We start from the raw sequence: 18,347 nt of genomic DNA, 5'->3' as shown, positions 1-18,347 counted from the left end.
AAGCTTGCTTGTTAAGTCATTTTACATTTAGTCTCAATCTTTTCCTCCTCTCTTCTGTAAGGGAATTTGTGGCAGGGATGCCTTTTTTTTTTTTTTTTTTAACATATATGGAAATGACTGACAGGATTAAGTAATGGAGAATCATAATGATAAAGAGCAACAATTAACTGAATTTAAAGCGGTGAAGAAAATCTGATGTAAAGAAAGGCAGAAAATAAACCGCAAAATGTTCTTATCCTCTAGAGATAATCTAGACTTCACACATTTCATCATATAATGGGTGGATTGTGTTTTGAGTTGTCATTTCCAACTAAACTTGTTGTAGTAGTTGTCAGTCATTTCTAATCACTGAATTTAACTGTTAACAAATTAAATATCTTGGTGCAACAAGTAATACCTGGAAGTGAGCCTCTTCTTTAGAGCAAGAGAAAATATGTTATAGGTCCCAAATCCTCAATAATCTCAGGCTATGCAGGAAAATAAAAACAAAAGGGCATGCAAGAATGCTTTCACTTTAAAACTTTGTTTCAGAAATTCAATGTTACTGTATATACACTTTACAATAGCATACAGTCTGATAGATAACAAAGATGTCTTAAAACATTTTAAATACATCTTCAGCACAAAACAGCAAGTCTTGCAAGTCAAATGATTTAACTAAAATTGGAAGAAAAATCATTAACACAAACACTCTTTTCTGCAGAAAAAGTGCCATGATTGAAATTTAATTCATGACTTTCCCCACAAAGCAAGCTGTATTGTCTACATGCTAAAGTTTTAACAGTTCAGTGACATCGCGCTAAACTAAACATACAGATATTTGTAAGGAAAAACAAAAAAAACATCGCATGTAAAGTTAAATCTTCATTAATACAGTTAAAGTTGATATGCCATGCCTTTTGAAATAAAAAATACAAAAAGATTTTCCTTATTTTAAAAGGATTTTTTGTTTTGTTTTTAAACAAGAAGCTGCTGTATTGTACAACACTGTGTGTACAATATACTGGTAATGCACATTAAAATGAGCTGGATAAAAAGTATCAAATGCATCCCACCTTTTCCTATTCTTCTGAAAGCCATGGCTGCTAAACACAGAAAAATCAAACAGCAGGACTGATGTGACAAGTCGGTGCAACATAACACACTCAAAGTGAGGCTTGCATAATACATGGCAGTCAGGATGATGACAGAGCAAGAGAAGAGGATGGGAGCCACCGTGATGGGAACTCAAGACACGTTCTCTTTTCTAAGCACATTATTTTTAGCCTCCTCTTTAATAATGATAAAGCAGGTATGTGCTGCCATCCCATCCATTTTTTTAAGCTGATGAGGTGACAAAACAACACAGAATTTGGAAAGACACTTGAGCCTTCACCCCATGTACAATTTACATTCATAGTCTGGACACGTGCACTCAAAGCATTCTGAGTAAACACCGTTGTGCCTTTAAACAATTTCACTATTATAAAATCTATTCTGGAGAGCTACCCTCTTGTGATGAGAAAAGGCAGATGGGCGAGCACTGCGCAGATACAAATTAGTTCTGATTAGGTGCTAAATAAGCAGAAAAGATTGGGCAGAGCAGGATTAACCTGACAAATGTACACATAGGGTAGCACAACCCAAACGACTCTCAGTCAAAGACACATACTGCACATTAGAAAGAAAAGAAAACAGAGGGCATGGTTGTCAGGGTGGGCATCTCCATGTTTCAGTATCTGCAGGGGTTTTGAGGTCTGATTGTCTCTTTTTAATAAAAGCATTTTATAATTGAGTGCAGAATAAATGCCATAAAGACGAACTTCTAAGGAGGGGAATCATATGGCACTGTACAGGTATCCAAAACAATGAACAGAAAAAAATGCAAATACAAACAAACTCAAAACGGTACATGCCAAATTGACAGGGATTTAGGTTAGCTCTAATGGAAAACTGCGGATGACTATTTTCAGTTGTCTGCATTTACTTCCCAGGTTTAGGATTAAATGCAGTCTGACTCCTATGTGTCTCACAATTTACAAAAATTAAAGTTGAACACCAGAGCAAAATGTCAGTCTGGGGAAGAAAGAAAGAGATTAAAAAAAAAAAAAAAAGACATTCGTATGCTTACCATTCTTAAACACAATAGTTTAAACTTAGTTTAAGAGAACAAATGCTTCAAAGCAAATGAAACATGAAACAAAAAGTACAGAAGCTGACAGTAACCGTCTGCTGCTGGTGCCACATAACGCTGGTTAAGGATCTACCATGGGTAGACTTAAGCACACACACGCACGCGCGCGCGCACACACACACACACACACACACACACACACACACACACACACACACACACACACACACACACACACACACACACACACTGGCAGAAATGTGCTACATTGGTCATGATGCTACTGACGTAGCAATCAGATAATATGGTGAAAAATAAAGAAACGGAGCGCTGATTTAGCCAGAATACTTGATTAGGAGTAAAAGATATAATGATTACAGAAAAACAATTCAAAAACACAATTTAAAAAAAAAAGAAAAAAAAAGAAAAGGGGGGATGGGGAGGGGTAAATGTTGACACCTCACTTTGAAAATGAATGCCCTCTGACCATTACAACGCGTCAGATTTACAGTTAAGATTTTTAAACCTACAGATTAATGTTGTGTAAAGCAAACGCGCCAATTTAACACTATAATACGAGAACAAACTTAAAATCCTGGATATTTCCTTTTCCAATACAGACGACATGCGTCATCAGTATCTACTCTTTTTTTCTAAGAAAAAAAAAGGCTTACAATAAAACATGACCTCTTTTAAAATACATCTTACAAACATAAGTAAAACATCTCTGAAACACTATCGTTTTTCTTTTTTTTTCTCTTTGTTTTTATGAACAATGAAGGACCAGTTTTACCAGAAAGAACTGCAAACAACAATAGAAACTTGACAGAGCTACAGAGGAATGCATATGATTTTAAAGGCTACAGATTGCAAGTTTGCCCCAAACATCAAATCCGTGAGCGTGTATGTGGTCAGTAAAAATACACACACGCACACATGCACAGACTGATTCACAGGCCAGTCATTCCTGCTGAAAGTGTTTTTGTAGCCAGAGTGTCACTATTCATCAGCGTCAACAGCATGAGCACCAGGGGGTTGGTTTATGTTCAAGGACTCCGCTGGGATGGAGCTCCTCTTTACCAGGTGGCATTTTCATATCCACCAAACCAGCACCAAGACGTCAGAATTTAGTGTGGAGCTGATATCTGGCTCCACACACAGTCACTCAGAAACAGGAGTCTACCTGGGCTTGTTCATAATATGAGTACTTTCATGAATGCATTCAGATTCCCAACCCCCCACTTTTTTTTTTATTTTTTTTTTTTTAACAAAATTACACCCAGGTCTTTAAAAATGTTTCCTTTTAAAAAGCAACTGTGAATTTAAAACAAAAAAGAAAAAAAGGCTAAAATCTTAAAAGTAATGGCAATGTTGTAGTTTGCAATCCAAAAGGAGGCTTTTTACACTCATGTTGTTTTCAGTCTTTTCACGTTGTCCTGCTCGAGGCCGCGCTCACATTCAGTCTGGAGGTAACAAGTCGTGAAGCCGGAACCGTTCCCGAACATGCGGCCGCACATCCTCGTTCTGAGTGGGAAAATAACACACAGAAAGTTGAAGAACAAATCACATTTCAGTCGTCCAAACTGTCAAACATCATGTGAACATGACTTATCGGGGTCCTGAATATAGTTAGTAAAGAAAAGAATAGCTTACCATCTCCACCAACTTCTCCAAGAAGGGCACCAGCTTCAGCAGCTCATTGTCATTCTTATCCATGAACCAGCTCTCTATGGGAATCCCATTGGACAACTGTTGAGACAATACATCAATAATGAGCAGGTTGTGATAGTAGTAACTTTTTTTTTTTTTTTTACTCACATCAGTTTTTTTTAATAAACATTTCCCGTTGTCCCTGTGTTGTGTGCACAAAGGATAAAGTATAAGCAAATGTATTTGTTTTTAGACACCATCCTAGGTGCATTTTGACCAACATGACCAGGAACTTAAGAAGAGTCGACATGAGACATGGGCACGAATGTGTGGTAAAACTCGACCCTTCTGTAGGTTTTAGTGAGAGGCAACCTGACTGTTCGGAGCAATTTGTTTCTTTTCATGACTAAATCCAAAACTCACTAAACCACTGCAGTTTGCAGTGTGACTGCGACTCCCAGCAGACTGGAGCCAGTATGAACACCTGGGACAGAAAGGTGGGAGTGACACTGTGGTCAAAAATATTTAATGAATATTGAATAAAGGACTACCACACGAAGGCTCCAGGTCATCAAAAGTACAAACTACCTGATAAAAAGGTAGTTTATAAAGTAATTTGTGGATTTAAAAAAAAAAAAAAAAGAAAAAAAAAGTGTTTTGGAGTAGAAATAAAAGATTTATAAATTATTTCAGTTCATGCGAAAGGTTCATGCAGTCTCAATGTAGCTTAAGTTTCGTCTTACAATGAAGAAAAGCAAAGCTTACATAGTTTTTTTTTGTAGTCAGACATTAGCATTAATGCATTCAATTTGCAATCAGTCAGATATATAATATTAAAATATCTTGGAGTAGTTGTGCATGAACCTGTCCTCTAATTTGAATATTGAAACCCAAACATTTATCCTGTGGCCACAATGATTATTTAGTAAAAGTGTGAAAATAACAACCGTGCTGAATGTGGCATTTTATGTCATCGTTTCACCTGATATGCAAAGGCTTGTGGTGAATTGTCAATGATGATGGTCTTTGACAGATCTCTGCCCAAGATGTTGAGGTCCTTGATATAGTTTCCCTGGACACAGACACAATGCTCTCGAAATAGCCGGTGTCTACAGTTACAACAGGGAATGGAAGGAAAGAGGAAGGAGAGAAAAAAAAAAAAAAAAAAGAGACAATCAGTGACAAGGTCAGCACAATAAATAATTCAGAAAAACAACAACACTGACACCAGAAGAGCAACATATATACACCCTGATTCTTGACAGGTTCCTTACTGAGAAATGCTCTTTCATTCAGTTTGGAAAGTAATTATTGAGTTTATTGTGCAATGATGATCAGGAAATACAAAAACACGCCATACCTCACTAGCTGCTTTTTAGGATCCAAAATGTTGAGCAGTTTGTCTGCATATACCTTTTTAGAAGCTGTAAAAAGAATTATCTAGAAGAGAGAGATGATAAAAGGTCAAACTTTCAAATCTGACATAACTGGGTTTCATTGACAGGAGCAGAGAGGTTATATTTACCTCATATATTTGAGACATGCGCTCCAGAAACTCTCTAAAGAAAGGCCTCAGGCGCACATATACCTGCACATCAGACACCGTTGGTAGGTTAAAACTTATGACAATAAGTACAACAATAGATACAAGCATCACTGTGACAGAAGAAAATAATGCCAGGTCTACTATTAAAAAGACATTTTGGTGCCATTTCATTGACCAAGGCTTCTGATAAAGGACTTCACACCCCTCTAGTGGCATCATGAAGAAACAGAGATGAAGAAACAGTGGGTTTGAGAAAAAAAAAAAAAAAACCACAAAAAAAGAAAAATCCATCAAGGCAGCACTAACCTGGTAAATGACATCTTGAAAGAGGACAGGGAAGGTAAGTGCTGCGTCCTCCAGCTCATTTAAACTGCAATGGACCAATGTCTCATCCTGTGCAACACAAGCAGGAAAATGAATCATTCTTTCCAGAATTTAAACATTCATTTTTAAAGAAAGTAGGCTAGTTAGGTATAACATTTAACTAACCAGGTCTAGAACCAAGGAGAATTCAGGCGTGCTGCGTGTCTTCAGTGGAAGAGCTGGCTTACGTGTGAGCTGCTCTTCTGTGAGTGGAGGGACGTGTTTGATGAAGAAATACCTACAAAATCAAACAACACATACATGTTGAGCCAAATACACCACAAAAACTCACAATCACTACTCCACTCCTCGGAACAGCGTGCCTTCTAAAAACGTTATTCAAGTCATAACACAATCTTTCCTTTAAAAACACACTAACCTCAAGAGTTAAGGGTATCTTTGCTCTCATTATATCTCAAACACTGACAGTTTGTCACTGTAATGGGATAATCAGTGATGACTAATGTCACAACATCTGTCAGTGGTTTTAATGTTGTGGCTGATCTGTATTTGAACTAAAAAGGTTTTTACTTGACGTTACATCCAAGTTAATCAGTCTAAAGATTAACTGCGTTTCCTCACATCGTTTTAAAATCTACTTAGAGGTTTACAGCTATGGGCTTATGGATTTTTAAACTATCATTGTACTTACGGGTCAAAGACTTCCCAGTCTTCCTCACAGGATGCTTCTGGTGGTACTGTAGTGGGAGGGACTTCCACATATGTCATCTCTGGACTGGCACCTGGAGCTTGGACCACAAAAACAATATTTAAGTAAACTAAATGAGATGAAGAAAAAAAAACATGGCCAGCTATTTTAACAGCTTTATTTGGACTTAAATGTGAAGCAAAACTCTGCAAAGCTGCTGTATCTACCTGTGAGAGGAGGAAGGTCAGCATCAGCCTCAAGCTCTCCCTCCTCTGTTGTGGGAGATGCCTCAAGCAGGTGAGGTGGCCTGAGAGGTGGCAAGTGTGATACAGTCGAATAGAAGTTAGTGGTGGCACACAGGTCCTGAGTGGACGTAACTGTGCTGGTGGGCGTCTCCACCACTTGCTCCATGTCCAGCTGCTTGACTATCTCCTCGGCCTCCAGTGCCTGGTCAGGGGAATCTGAGCCCGAGGAGCCTATAAAGAAATTAATAAATGATAAAATTAACTTTTTTTCACATGACTGTACACTGTAATAAATAATATCTTTCATCATTTAATTGGCAAATCTGAAACTTTTATGCCAACGGCATCTGAGCACGGACGGACAACACAGGACAGCACACTGCTGCTAAAAATTGATAACTTGGACTTTTTCCACAGTGGTTTAAAGTAAACAAACATGGACTATACTTACCATTTTTAGCTGGTGAGAAGAAGTTAAAAACAGGCGAGAAGATGGTCCCGAGAAGCGTGGTTCTAGGAGGGCTGGTAGTCACCTCAACAGCAGTCGTTTCCTCCAGACTACCGTTGGGCTTCTCCTTATTCCTGTCATGGTTGGTTGCTTCTGTGGAGAGGAAATTAAACATTCAAGATGCTTCATCGAGAAAAAGTGAATATTAAAACTAATAAATAGTTTGCATGTTTTTACAGTACTGACGTCCATTGATGGAGCTTTTCTTGCCTACTCTGCTCACAGTTCTCCTGGGGGTGTTTGTGTTTGAAGGGGTAGAGGTGATGAGATTGTTGTCAGCATCACAACTGAGGCGTGACTTCTTTGCAGGGGTTTCCTGTTGCAGCTGACAATAAGAAAAACTGTAAATACCTTTTCAAAGTTAACAGATTTAAATACCATATTAAAATTTTCTTTGCCAATTTACAGTCCATGTTTGTCCAGTTCATTTCATTTTTCTTTTTAAGAATGAAAACACACACACACACGCATCTTTTTTTTTTTTTTTTTTTTTTACATTTAATTTAAAACACTGTTTACATTTTTAAAATAGGAATATTTGCAATAATGACATTTCTCCTAATGTAAGGAGATAAAAGCAATTTCTCTGTTGAAATTATAAACTATAGTCGTTCAGCAGTGGCTTGGTTATAAAATAAATAAATAAAAAGATGAAATACAACTCAACACAGCTCTAGAAAACCTAAAAAGAGCTGCATCTGTTTCCGATTAAGTCTTCGAGTGAGAACATACCGGCTCTTGAACATCGCCAGAAAATCAGAGCGGACCAGAGCAGTGCTGCGTTGTGAGTATCAAAGTTGGGGTAGGTAATGTTAGGGAGCTAGCAAGATTTGAAATTGGCACTCTGTCTTGGCTCCTCCCCTGCTGCATAATCCAAGGCTTTTTTGTAGGAAATGAACAACTCCATTTCAGTCCGAGCGTTAAAACTGGTCTAAATTTTTACAGATTTACAGAAAACTAAGGGGTCTAATTTCTTATTGTTCATGATTACAAAATGTATAGACTACTATCAGGAAGAAGAACCCCTTCACCCAGAGTTTAAAAAAAAAAAAAAAAAAAAAAAAAAAAAAAGTCTGAGCAAGATTACCTACCCCAGCTTTAAGGCAAGTGAGTACTCAATATCCATTCAGCAGGCAGTCACCTAGCCAACTGTGCTACCCGAGGCCCTGGAAATATGACGTTTTGATGTTTTGCAGGAAACTAGATGTTCAACTCAAGCTTAGTAAGAACAGCTATCCTTGCTAATAACAGCAGCTTTTACAAAGTTTTGTACGCAATCTTTTTCTTATATAAGAGTCAGATGGGATTCATGTTAGATTTGTCCAGCAAGTCAGAGGAAATAGAAATGGTGGGGGGAAAGAAAGAAAGAAAAAAAAAAAAAAAAAAAAAAAAAAAGTAAAGCCAGAGAAGTCAGGAAAAAACAATTTCTTAAGTCTGTACACATTCAGTAAACTGATACATGTTTGTCATTGAATTCTAAATCACAGAAAAATAGATTAAACTACAAAAGCACTCAGAGTGCAAACCCCCGCCACGGTCTTGAAAAGGTTCCTGGATACAAACGGTGATCTGGATCACCACCCAAATTTCATCAGTTCTCCCTTTTCACATTTCCAACAACTCCTGAAAATTTCATGAAAATCCATCCATAATTGAGTAATCTTGAAGACAGACAAACAAATAGATAAACAGGGGGTAACACATAACCTCCTTGGCAGAAGTAATATTCAGCAAGTTTTATTCAGGATGTTAAAGAATTATTCGACTATGCTCCACCTTTTCACCAAGATTCATGATAATTAACTTGGTAGTTTTAAAGCAATCTTCCCATCACTTGAAATAACACCAATTAGACTGGTCATGAAATAAAAAAATAAAAAAATAAAATAAAAAAAAGTTTAACAGCATTCCTATTCCCATTTAAGGATTTCTGTATATATATAAATATTACAGTATAAAAAGGTACAAAGTTATGCATTGTCACAAAACGTACACAATGTTTCTTATGCAAATAATGCAACTACAGTGTGCTCATATTGACCAAGCGGCAACCTCCAGCGGTTAAAAGGAAAGCCTATACAGAAGTGCCAAAAATTGTAGTCCACCCCTCATCCAGAGACTGGCTCCAAAACAGATTCCCATTGAGTTCCATGTCAAAAAGGCCATCTTCACAGCAGAAATAAAAATGTGTTCACAATCTGACTCAAAAAACAATTTTAGGTTTAAAAGGTCAGGTTTACCTTCATGAAAACTGTGGGAGGAATGATTTTAAAAAAAAAATAAAACTCATCCATTTAGAAGTAATTTAATTAAATCAAAATTTAACATAATTTGGGGAGTGCCCTTATAACTGACAGATACCTAATATCCTGCTGCAAGCCATAAACCGGGGTTCTTTATAGCTAGCTAACAGCCTGACTTAGCTTTAGCCTCTGTAGCTAAGTTAGCTATTTAGCTCTGGGTTAGCTCAGTTAGCTCTAAACTACAGACAGGTTGGAGTTTGATAGATGTTAATCATCCACCACCACACTCACAGTTCCTCTCTTTGCTCTACCTCATTGCTCATTTTTGTATTTTACAAACTTGGTGGGAGACTGCTAAGACAGCGACGATGGGAACCACCCAATGAGCTTCACTTCAGTTTTTCAGAAACCTACAGGTGACTTAACAGAGTCTCCGCCCATCTTTTATATACAGTCTATGATATTGACCAATCGGAGATGCTGCGTCTTGATCTTGGAACCTCCATATATAGGGAGGGTTTAGCAATTTGATTACTGAGAAAAACTATAAACAGTTTTGAAAACCTAGTAAAAATGAAAAGAAATGATAAATAAAGATCATTTATCTCCATATAAAACACCTGCTAATTCAAGATGTATTTTTAAAAAAAAAAACGGTAGTAGTCGTATTTTCTTGTTGAATTATTATTGCATTTGCTATATACTTGATATTAGTACCTACTATGAAAATGCAAAGAAACAATTATGTGACCCCTGATTCTATAGGAAAGACTTTTAGCTGAGTTGACTTTTCCATTCGTTAGAACCTCCTGTCCCTGCACGCCAACTTTGTGAGCTAAAGGCTAAAATTAGACCAGAGCCAGAGTTCTCGGACAAGCTGCTGCATTCCACCAGACATTTCTTGGGAAACATGACACTCTACACCAAGAAACAGAGCATTTAACTCTGAGACCTAGAGAGCAACTTTGTTAAATACAGTTTAAAGCTTCTGTCTTACCAACATAAAACAAACACAAAGATGATGTGCCCAAACTCTTAGCCAGCTACAATGTATGAGACCTCGGACAGGGGGACATTTTGCACTCAGTGATTGGGCAAATGTGTTACCTTAACAGCATTTCCTCGGATGAACTTCTTGATGGTGGAAAACAATCCCCTCCCTCTACTGGTAGGAGGGTCTTCCTCTACTTCTGAATGCCTCCTCTTGCTTCGGGATGTGCGGCTTGCCAGAGTGGGGTTTGATTGCTGAGACGCCTTGCGCATTCTCAGCCTCATTGTTTTAGCAGTCACATGTAAGGCTGGTTAAAAAACAAAAAAAACAAAAAACACATCAGACACAGGAAAAGTTGACAGATAAAGAATAAGACCAAATCACTATTACTGTACGGTGAAGAAAATGTCATTCAGGACAAATGGGTTTTTCCCTACCACCTTTTTAAAACAAAGAAGTTTATTATGTACATCTATGTGCAGAGCGGTAATATTGGCTCTGCAACATCTGGACGCATTCAAGATCCCATTTCACTTACATCAGAGCATCACAGCAGCCACAGCTGGCTTCACTTTAATTTGTACAGTTACACGAGAAAGAGAGAGCATCTCCCAGGCTTGTATTATACACAAGTTACCCAAACACTTCCCTGGAATAACTACTTCCATGCAAGATCAAAGTTTTAGTCACTTCAACAACATAAAGAAATGTAACAGTTGCAACTGCAATCAATGACTGAAGTTTAAACATTTATTGCTGGAAAACAACCCAAAACAAAGATACCAGTGAAGTGCAATCATTAATTTTCGTCAGCTTAGAAACGTTGCACCATTAAAGTCCAATTCAAACAATGCACATTAGCTGTCAGCATGCAAAGCTCTTGTGCTTATGTAACTAGAAATATGTCCAGACATATCCTCCACAACCTGTCAGGAACCCGCCACACTCAGCAGTGCCCTCTCATTGCAAATCATACTCCTTCCCAACCCCACCACCCACTGTAAATTACCTTTACCACATCTGCTTTCTATTTACCCGCAGCAGCATTACCAAGAAAACACCAGAAGTGTATATACTGATGTTCAATCCCATGCAAAGAGAAAAAAAAAAAAAAAAAAAAAAAAAAAAAAAAACGAACAGCAGAGATTGCATGGTTACATTTAAGTTACAGGCAAGCAGGAAAACTGGGATGAACATAAAAGCTATGCTTTGAGTATACAGGGTATCAAATGACTGTAGCAGATGTCGACAGAGAAATTACATCAGTGTATGTGAACTTGAATATTAATAAATCATAGCAACATAGTCTTTACATTAAAATGTTTATGATCTGCAAGTATTGAAACGTTTACAAACTACAGTAAAATCATTAAGATTCTGTGAAACTATTTTCTGCAAATATATAACATGTCAATCAAATTAACATGTGTATTAGGACAGGTCAACAGTGCTATGGAGATGGGGCAAACGCTGAAATGACTGAATAAAAACCTAGTAGTCCACTTTGTCCACCGTACTGCTCTGTTCTGGTTTTCATTAGGTTACGCAATACAAAATGATTACATTGTTTCTACAACAATGCTGATTCTTCTTTTTTTTTTTTTTTGGACAAAAAATGTCTCAACAAGACAAAATCTTTGTAATAAAATAATCAATACTTACAGGGTTTATTCCAAAAGATTATAGGCACTGACTTAGTTACATGGATGTTTTCAAGTAGCAGGAGTAAGTGTTACTGATGTAAAACTTCCACGGTATATTTGTATACTTGTGTGTCATTTAACAAATTTTCCAATCTGACTTCTCAGAAAGTGACAGCCCTGCTAGTAATATGTGCAAAATATGTTCAGACATTGCGTTTAACAGGAGTGACTGTCAACAAAGCCATCATTGGATGACTCTTTATTGCTTTCATCCAGAAAACATGATGCCAAAGACATCCAAGAAGGATTTTAAATCTTGATTCAGAAGACATGACAGTACTGTATGTAATACAGTTGAGCTCATAATTATTCATACCCTTTCATTAAAGAAGGAAAAGAACAGCGTCTTGTAAAATAAGCTGAAATTGACTAAAGTAATAAAAAATAAAAATTATATGAAAATCATTACATTATTTTCTAATTCTGGTTCAATGGAAATTTTTTTTAAAACGCAAACAATTTATTACATATCACTCAGAAACTAATATTTTGTTAAACAAACCTTTAATGTTTCCACTATAGTCAGGTGTTTTCTGTTCTTCTCAGGCAGACTTTTGCACCTGTTGACAGGTATTTTGTCCCACTGTTCAACAGAAAAGTGCTTTAATTTGTCCTAGACCAATTTGTTTGTTTTTTTCTTTCTTTCTTCAACTCAATTAAATGAAAAAAAAAGCTACTACTATTGTTCCTTTTTTAAGTCTCCAGTTATTTGAGTGACTGTTGTAAATTCAGCCTTTTCTTTATTGAAGGGGTATGAATACATATGAGCACAACAGTATGTAATCACATCCACGACCCTTAATAAGACTAAGCAGGTCAGAAAATGGATGGAAGGATGTAATCACATCTGATTTATTGGAAAGTGATGTTTTTAAGCATTTCTTAATTTTTTCACACCTTTGTTTCCATCCATCCATCCATCTTCTGCCGCTTATCCGGGGTCGGGTCGCGGGGGCAGCAGCCTAAGCAGGGAAGCCCAGACTTCCCTCTCCCCAGCCACATTTGCCAACTCTGCGGGGGGGATCCCGAGGCGTTCCCAGGCCAGCCGAGAGATGTAATCCCTCCAGCGTGTCCTGGGTCTTCCCCGGGGTCTCCTCCCCGAGGGACGTGCCTGGAACACCTCACCAGGGAGGCGTCCAGGAGGCATCCTGACCAGATGCCCGAGCCACCTCAACTGGTTCCTCTCGATGCGAAGGAGCAGCGGCTCTACTCTGAGCCCCTCCCGGATGACTGAGCTCCTCACCCTATCTCTAAGGGAGAGCCCGGCCACCCTGCGGAGGAAACTCATTTCAGCCGCCTGTATACGAGATCTCGTTCTTTCGGTCACGACCCACAGCTCATGACCATAGGTGAGGGTAGGAACGTAAATCGACTAATAAATCGAGAGCTTCGCCTTCTGGCTCAGCTCCTTCTTCACCACGACAGACCGGCGCAGAGCCCGCATTACTGCAGACGCCGCACCGATCCGTCTGTCGATCTCACGCTCCATCCTTCCCTCACTCGTGAACAAGACCCCGAGATATTTAAACTCCTCCACTTGAGGCAGGACCTGACTCCCGACCCGGAGAGGGCAATCCACCCTATTCCGGCTGAGGACCATGGTCTCAGATTTTGAGGTGCTGATTCTCATCCCAGCCGCTTCACACTCGGCCGCGAATCGCTCAAGCGAGAGCTGGAGATCACGACCAGATGAAGCCAACAGGACCACGTCATCCGCAAAAAGCAGGGACCCAATCCTGAGGCCACCAAGTCGGATCCCCTCAACCCCTCGGCTGCGCCTAGAAATTCTGTCCATATAAGTTATGAACAGAATCGGTGATAAAGGGCAGCCTTGGCGGAGTCCAACCCTCACCGGAAACGAATCCGACTTACTACCGGCAATGCGGACCAAGCTCTGACACCTGTCGTACAGGGACCGGACAGCTCGTACAAGGGGGTCCGGTACCCCATACCCCCGGAGTACCCCCCACAGGAGCCCCCGGGGGACACGGTCGAATGCCTTCTCCAGGTCCACAAAGCACATGTAGACTGGTTGGGCAAACTCCCATGCCCCCTCCAGGACCCCAGAGAGGGTATAGAGCTGGTCCACTGTTCCGCGACCAGGACGAAAACCACACTGCTCCTCCTCAATCCGGGATTCGACTATCCGGCGGACCCTCCTCTCCAGGACCCCTGAATAGACCTTACCAGGGAGGCTGAGGAGTGTGATTCCCCTGTAATTGGAACACACCCTCCGGTCCCCCTTCTTAAAAAGGGGGACCACCACCCCAGTCTGCCAATCCAGCGGTACTGCCCCCGATGTCCACGCGATGCTGCAGAGGCGTGTCAGCCAGGACAGCCCCATAGCATCCAGAGCCTTAAGGAACTCCGGGCGGATCTCATCCACCCCCGGGGCCTTGCCGCCAAGGAGCTTTTTGACCACCTCAGCGACTTCAGCCCCAGAGATAGGAGAGTCCACCCCTGAGTCCACCAGCTCTGCTCCCTCATGGGAAGACGTGTTGGTAGGATTGAGGAGGTCTTCGAAGTATTCCCTCCACCGACCCACAACGTCCCGAGTTGAGGTCAGCAGCACCCCATCTCCACTGTACACAGTATTGATGGAGCACTGCTTCCCCCCCTGAGCCGCCGGATGGTGGACCAGAATCTCCTCGAAGACGTCCGGAAGTCTTTCTCCATGGCCTCGCCGAACTCCTCCCATGCCCGAGTTTTTGCCTCGGCAACGGCCGAAGCCGCATGCCGCTTAGCCCGTCGGTACCCATCAGCTGCCTCCAGAGTCCCACAGGCCAAGAAGGCCCGATAGGACTCCTTCTTCAGCTTGACGGCATCCCTCACTGCTGGTGTCCACCAACGAGTCCTGGGATTACCGCCACGACAGGCACCAACGACCTTGCAGCCACAGCTCCGGCTGGCCGCCTCAGCAATAGAGGCACGGAACACAGCCCATTCGGACTCAATGTCCCCCGCCTCACTCGGGACATGTTCGAAGCTCTGCTGAAGGTGGGAGTTGAAGCTCGCTCTGACAGGGGACTCAGCCAGACGTTCCCAGCAGACCCTCACAACACGTTTGGGCCTGGCAGCTCTGACCGGCTTCCTCCCCCACCATCTGAGCCAACTCACCACCAGGTGGTGATCAGTTGACAGCTCCGCCCCCCTCTTCACCCGAGTGTCCAAGGCATGTGGCCGCAGGTCCGACGATACGACTACAAAGTCGATCATTGAACTGCGGCCCAGGGAATCCTGATGCCAGGTGTACATATGGACACTCTTATGCTGGAACATGGTGTTCGTTATAGACAATCCATGACGAGCACAGAAGTCCAATAACAAAACACCATTTGGGTTCAGAGGGGGGGGGGGCCATGCCTCCCAATCACTCCCCTCCAGGTCTCACTGTCATTGCCCACGTGAGCATTGAAGTCCCCCAGCAGAACAATGGAGTCCGCAGAAGGAGCACCCTCCAGCACTCCCTCCAAGGACCCCAGAAAGGGTGGGTACTCTGAACTGCTGTGCGGTGCATAAGCACAGACAACAGTCAGGACCCGTCCCCCCACCCGGAGGCGGAGGGAAACTACCCTTTCATCCACCGGGGTAAACCCCAACGTGCAGGCACCAAGCTGGGGGCTGATGAGAATGCCCACACCTGCTCGGCGCCTCTCACCATGAGCAACTCCAGAGTGGAAGAAGGTCCAGCCCCTCTCGAGGGTACTGGTTCCAGAGCCCAAGCCATGCGTCGAGGTGAGTCCAACTATATCTAGTCGGAACCGCTCAACCTCGCGCACAAGCTCAGGCTCCTTCCCCACCAGAGAGGTGACGTTCCACGTCCCTAGAGCCAGCTTCTGCAGCCGGGGATCGGACCGCCAGGGTCCCCGCCCCTTGCTGCCGCCCAGCTCACATTGCACCCGACCCCTACGGCTCCTCCCGCAGATGGTGAGCCCACGGGAGGTGGGGCCCATGTAACCCTTTCGGGCTGAGCCCGACCGGGCCCCATGGGCGAAGGCCCGGTCACCAGACGCTCGCTCTTGTACCCCACCTCCAGGCCTGGCTCCAGAGGGGGGTCCCGGTAACCCTTTGTTTCCCTCATTGCTTTACTTATTTTTATTTTTTTTAAAGGATCTAAAAGCAGTCACAGCAATGACTGCTTTTACTTTCATTCTACATAACGTTTTGGCCAAGTGTTTGGGAGTTTTTGCAGTCAGAAATTCTTCCAAACTGTTCATCACAATTTGACAAACTACATGTCTATTGTGTGTACATTAAGCTAAGCTGATTTTTTTTTATTTTTTTTTTTTTTATTTTTTTTTCTGGTGGAGCCATCACTCTATCGCTCTATTGTTGTGTACACCCTGTAGGTGACATGACAGCAACAGCAAAGTTAGCATGCATCCACCTTTCCAGGGAATCAGCCACTAACCAAGGATCATGCACTTTGTTAAGTGCGAGCAAGTGAGCGGGAAATAGGAACGTGCATGCAACTGTATGAGCACGCTAGCAAAAGCTAGCCATGGAAACACTATTAAGAAACAAGCGAGGCCCTTCCAACAACCCATACATACCTTCGAAATGACACCGAGCTAAGGTTAGCAAAGAAGCTAAGAAGTGGCTGAAGCATACCTTCACAGTCGACAGTCAATAACATTTATTCAGACTGCATTAAACCAGCGCAGCTGCTGAAACCATGCAGAAATGTTCGCTTTTAAATGTTTCACTATTAACCAATACCGAGCTTTGCTGCTAGCGCTTCACACTTAAACGAAGCACAAGACGCCGTGTTACCCGGTGCAAACATATATACACAACTTTGTTTTATATAACAGCAGAATAGCTTTAACTAATGTTACTCTGCAGTTACTACAGCCTGGCACTCCAGTTTCTGCTGTAGCTGAAGGCAATGTTAGCATTTCATCAAGCAAAGCCCAGACAGGCTAACTTACCATTAGTAAGCCAGTGCGGCATCGTAACCTAAGCAAAATAACGTTAAAGTTGTAAGATGGCTTTTTCAGGAACATGTATTATTCAACCGGGGCGCAGCTTGGTGCAATGTTCATCTTTATTACCTCACCACATAACCAACATCGTTAATATATAGACATTGCAGATGAAAGCAAACGTTAAAGATCAATTTAATCGGCTAAATTAGATGTTTATATTTCCGGCTAAATGTTTATTTGAATGTACGTGATTTCATAATTAAGAATATGAAAATATCCCCAAATGACACATTTGATAACATGCCAAATGGAAAAAGTGAGTGCTCACTTAGACCTGGTGAAGCTGAGCTGTGGAATGTCCAATCTCGATGTTAGCCTCAGCAAGCACAGGTAGCAGGACGACGGGATTAAATGCTCATTATTTAATTTTTAATGCTATGCCTCGCTGACATACTAACACGAATGTGAGATTGTGCATTGGTTGGAGAAACATTAAATTCAAACTACAACAAAGGCTAATCACGAATTAGCCAAATCCGCGGTAGGCCGTGGTTTAGCCGTCCTTAGCTTAGCGCTGCTAGCTTAGCTTAGCGCTGCCGTCTTGACACACCGCTTCGGGCTAACAGATGTGCAAGGAAGGAAAACATTCCCCTTCTCGTTAGCCATTATCAACAAACCGGAGAAAAATATCTGAACAGGGTTGGTTAACGGAGACGACTTACTTTAGTGTGACTCGCTGTATCTGAAGATAACGACTCAAGGCAGATTAACCATCACATCAGAGGCACTGGTTGTTTTCGCGAGCGCCTCAGACTGTGTATCTCCTGCTCAAGGGCCGTCTTAGAAATGACACACCGTTGTGTTACCAGGCGCCATTTCCCGCCTCTGCTCGGTCTCTCCGCTGCAGATACCCGTATGGGATACAGACACACCCCCTTACCTCCGAAACACCAGTCAGCCTACCGCGACAGATGCTGCTGCGGTAACGCTGAACTTAGACAACCAAAGGAATTTCTCTTGTAGTCATTAAAATAATATATATAACATTTCCTCCATATGTTGTAATTCCATGGTATGATTAGGTCATCATTTCTGTCAGCTGTTAGTCAAACTCTGTCATATCTAATGTTACAGGGTCCAATCACAAAAACTCATAGGTCTTAGTAGCCATAAATAATATGGAAACATCGTTTCCATATTATTTCCTGATGGCCCTCAAAATTTACGATGCTATACATTACCAGGTTATGAAATCTTAAAGGTTAACAGAATTTGATGTATTGCTAACCTATTATAAGGCAAACACAGTCTTGATCGTTTCCATATTATTTCCTGATGGCCCTCAAAATTTACGATGCTATACATTACCAGGTTATGAAATCTTAAAGGTTAACAGAATTTGATGTAT

General features: G+C 41.4%; 1 protein-coding gene across 1 annotated transcript; it reads right to left on the bottom strand.

The window, feature by feature from the left end:
• Positions 1-581: 581 nt before the first annotated feature.
• Positions 582-17,815, bottom strand: ctdspl2b (CTD (carboxy-terminal domain, RNA polymerase II, polypeptide A) small phosphatase like 2b). The gene is made up of 14 exons (XM_079248926.1): positions 17,662-17,815; positions 16,943-16,970; positions 10,425-10,615; positions 7,261-7,399; positions 7,018-7,167; positions 6,549-6,797; positions 6,325-6,421; positions 5,799-5,910; positions 5,616-5,702; positions 5,289-5,351; positions 5,124-5,203; positions 4,746-4,872; positions 3,767-3,862; positions 582-3,637 (listed from the first exon to the last, which is right to left on the bottom strand). Exons 2-14 carry the CDS (start codon positions 16,962-16,964, stop codon positions 3,572-3,574), a joined length of 1,479 nt encoding a protein of 492 aa, XP_079105052.1. The 5' UTR covers positions 16,965-16,970; positions 17,662-17,815; the 3' UTR covers positions 582-3,571.
• Between the last annotated feature and the right edge of the window lie 532 nt (positions 17,816-18,347).

This window comes from Telmatherina bonti (genome assembly GCF_933228915.1).
Source record: "Telmatherina bonti genome assembly, chromosome: 1".
NCBI classification, from domain to species: domain Eukaryota; kingdom Metazoa; phylum Chordata; class Actinopteri; order Atheriniformes; family Telmatherinidae; genus Telmatherina; species Telmatherina bonti.
The sequence above is the reverse complement of the archived record's forward strand: the minus strand, read 5'-3'. Positions and strand labels throughout refer to the sequence as shown.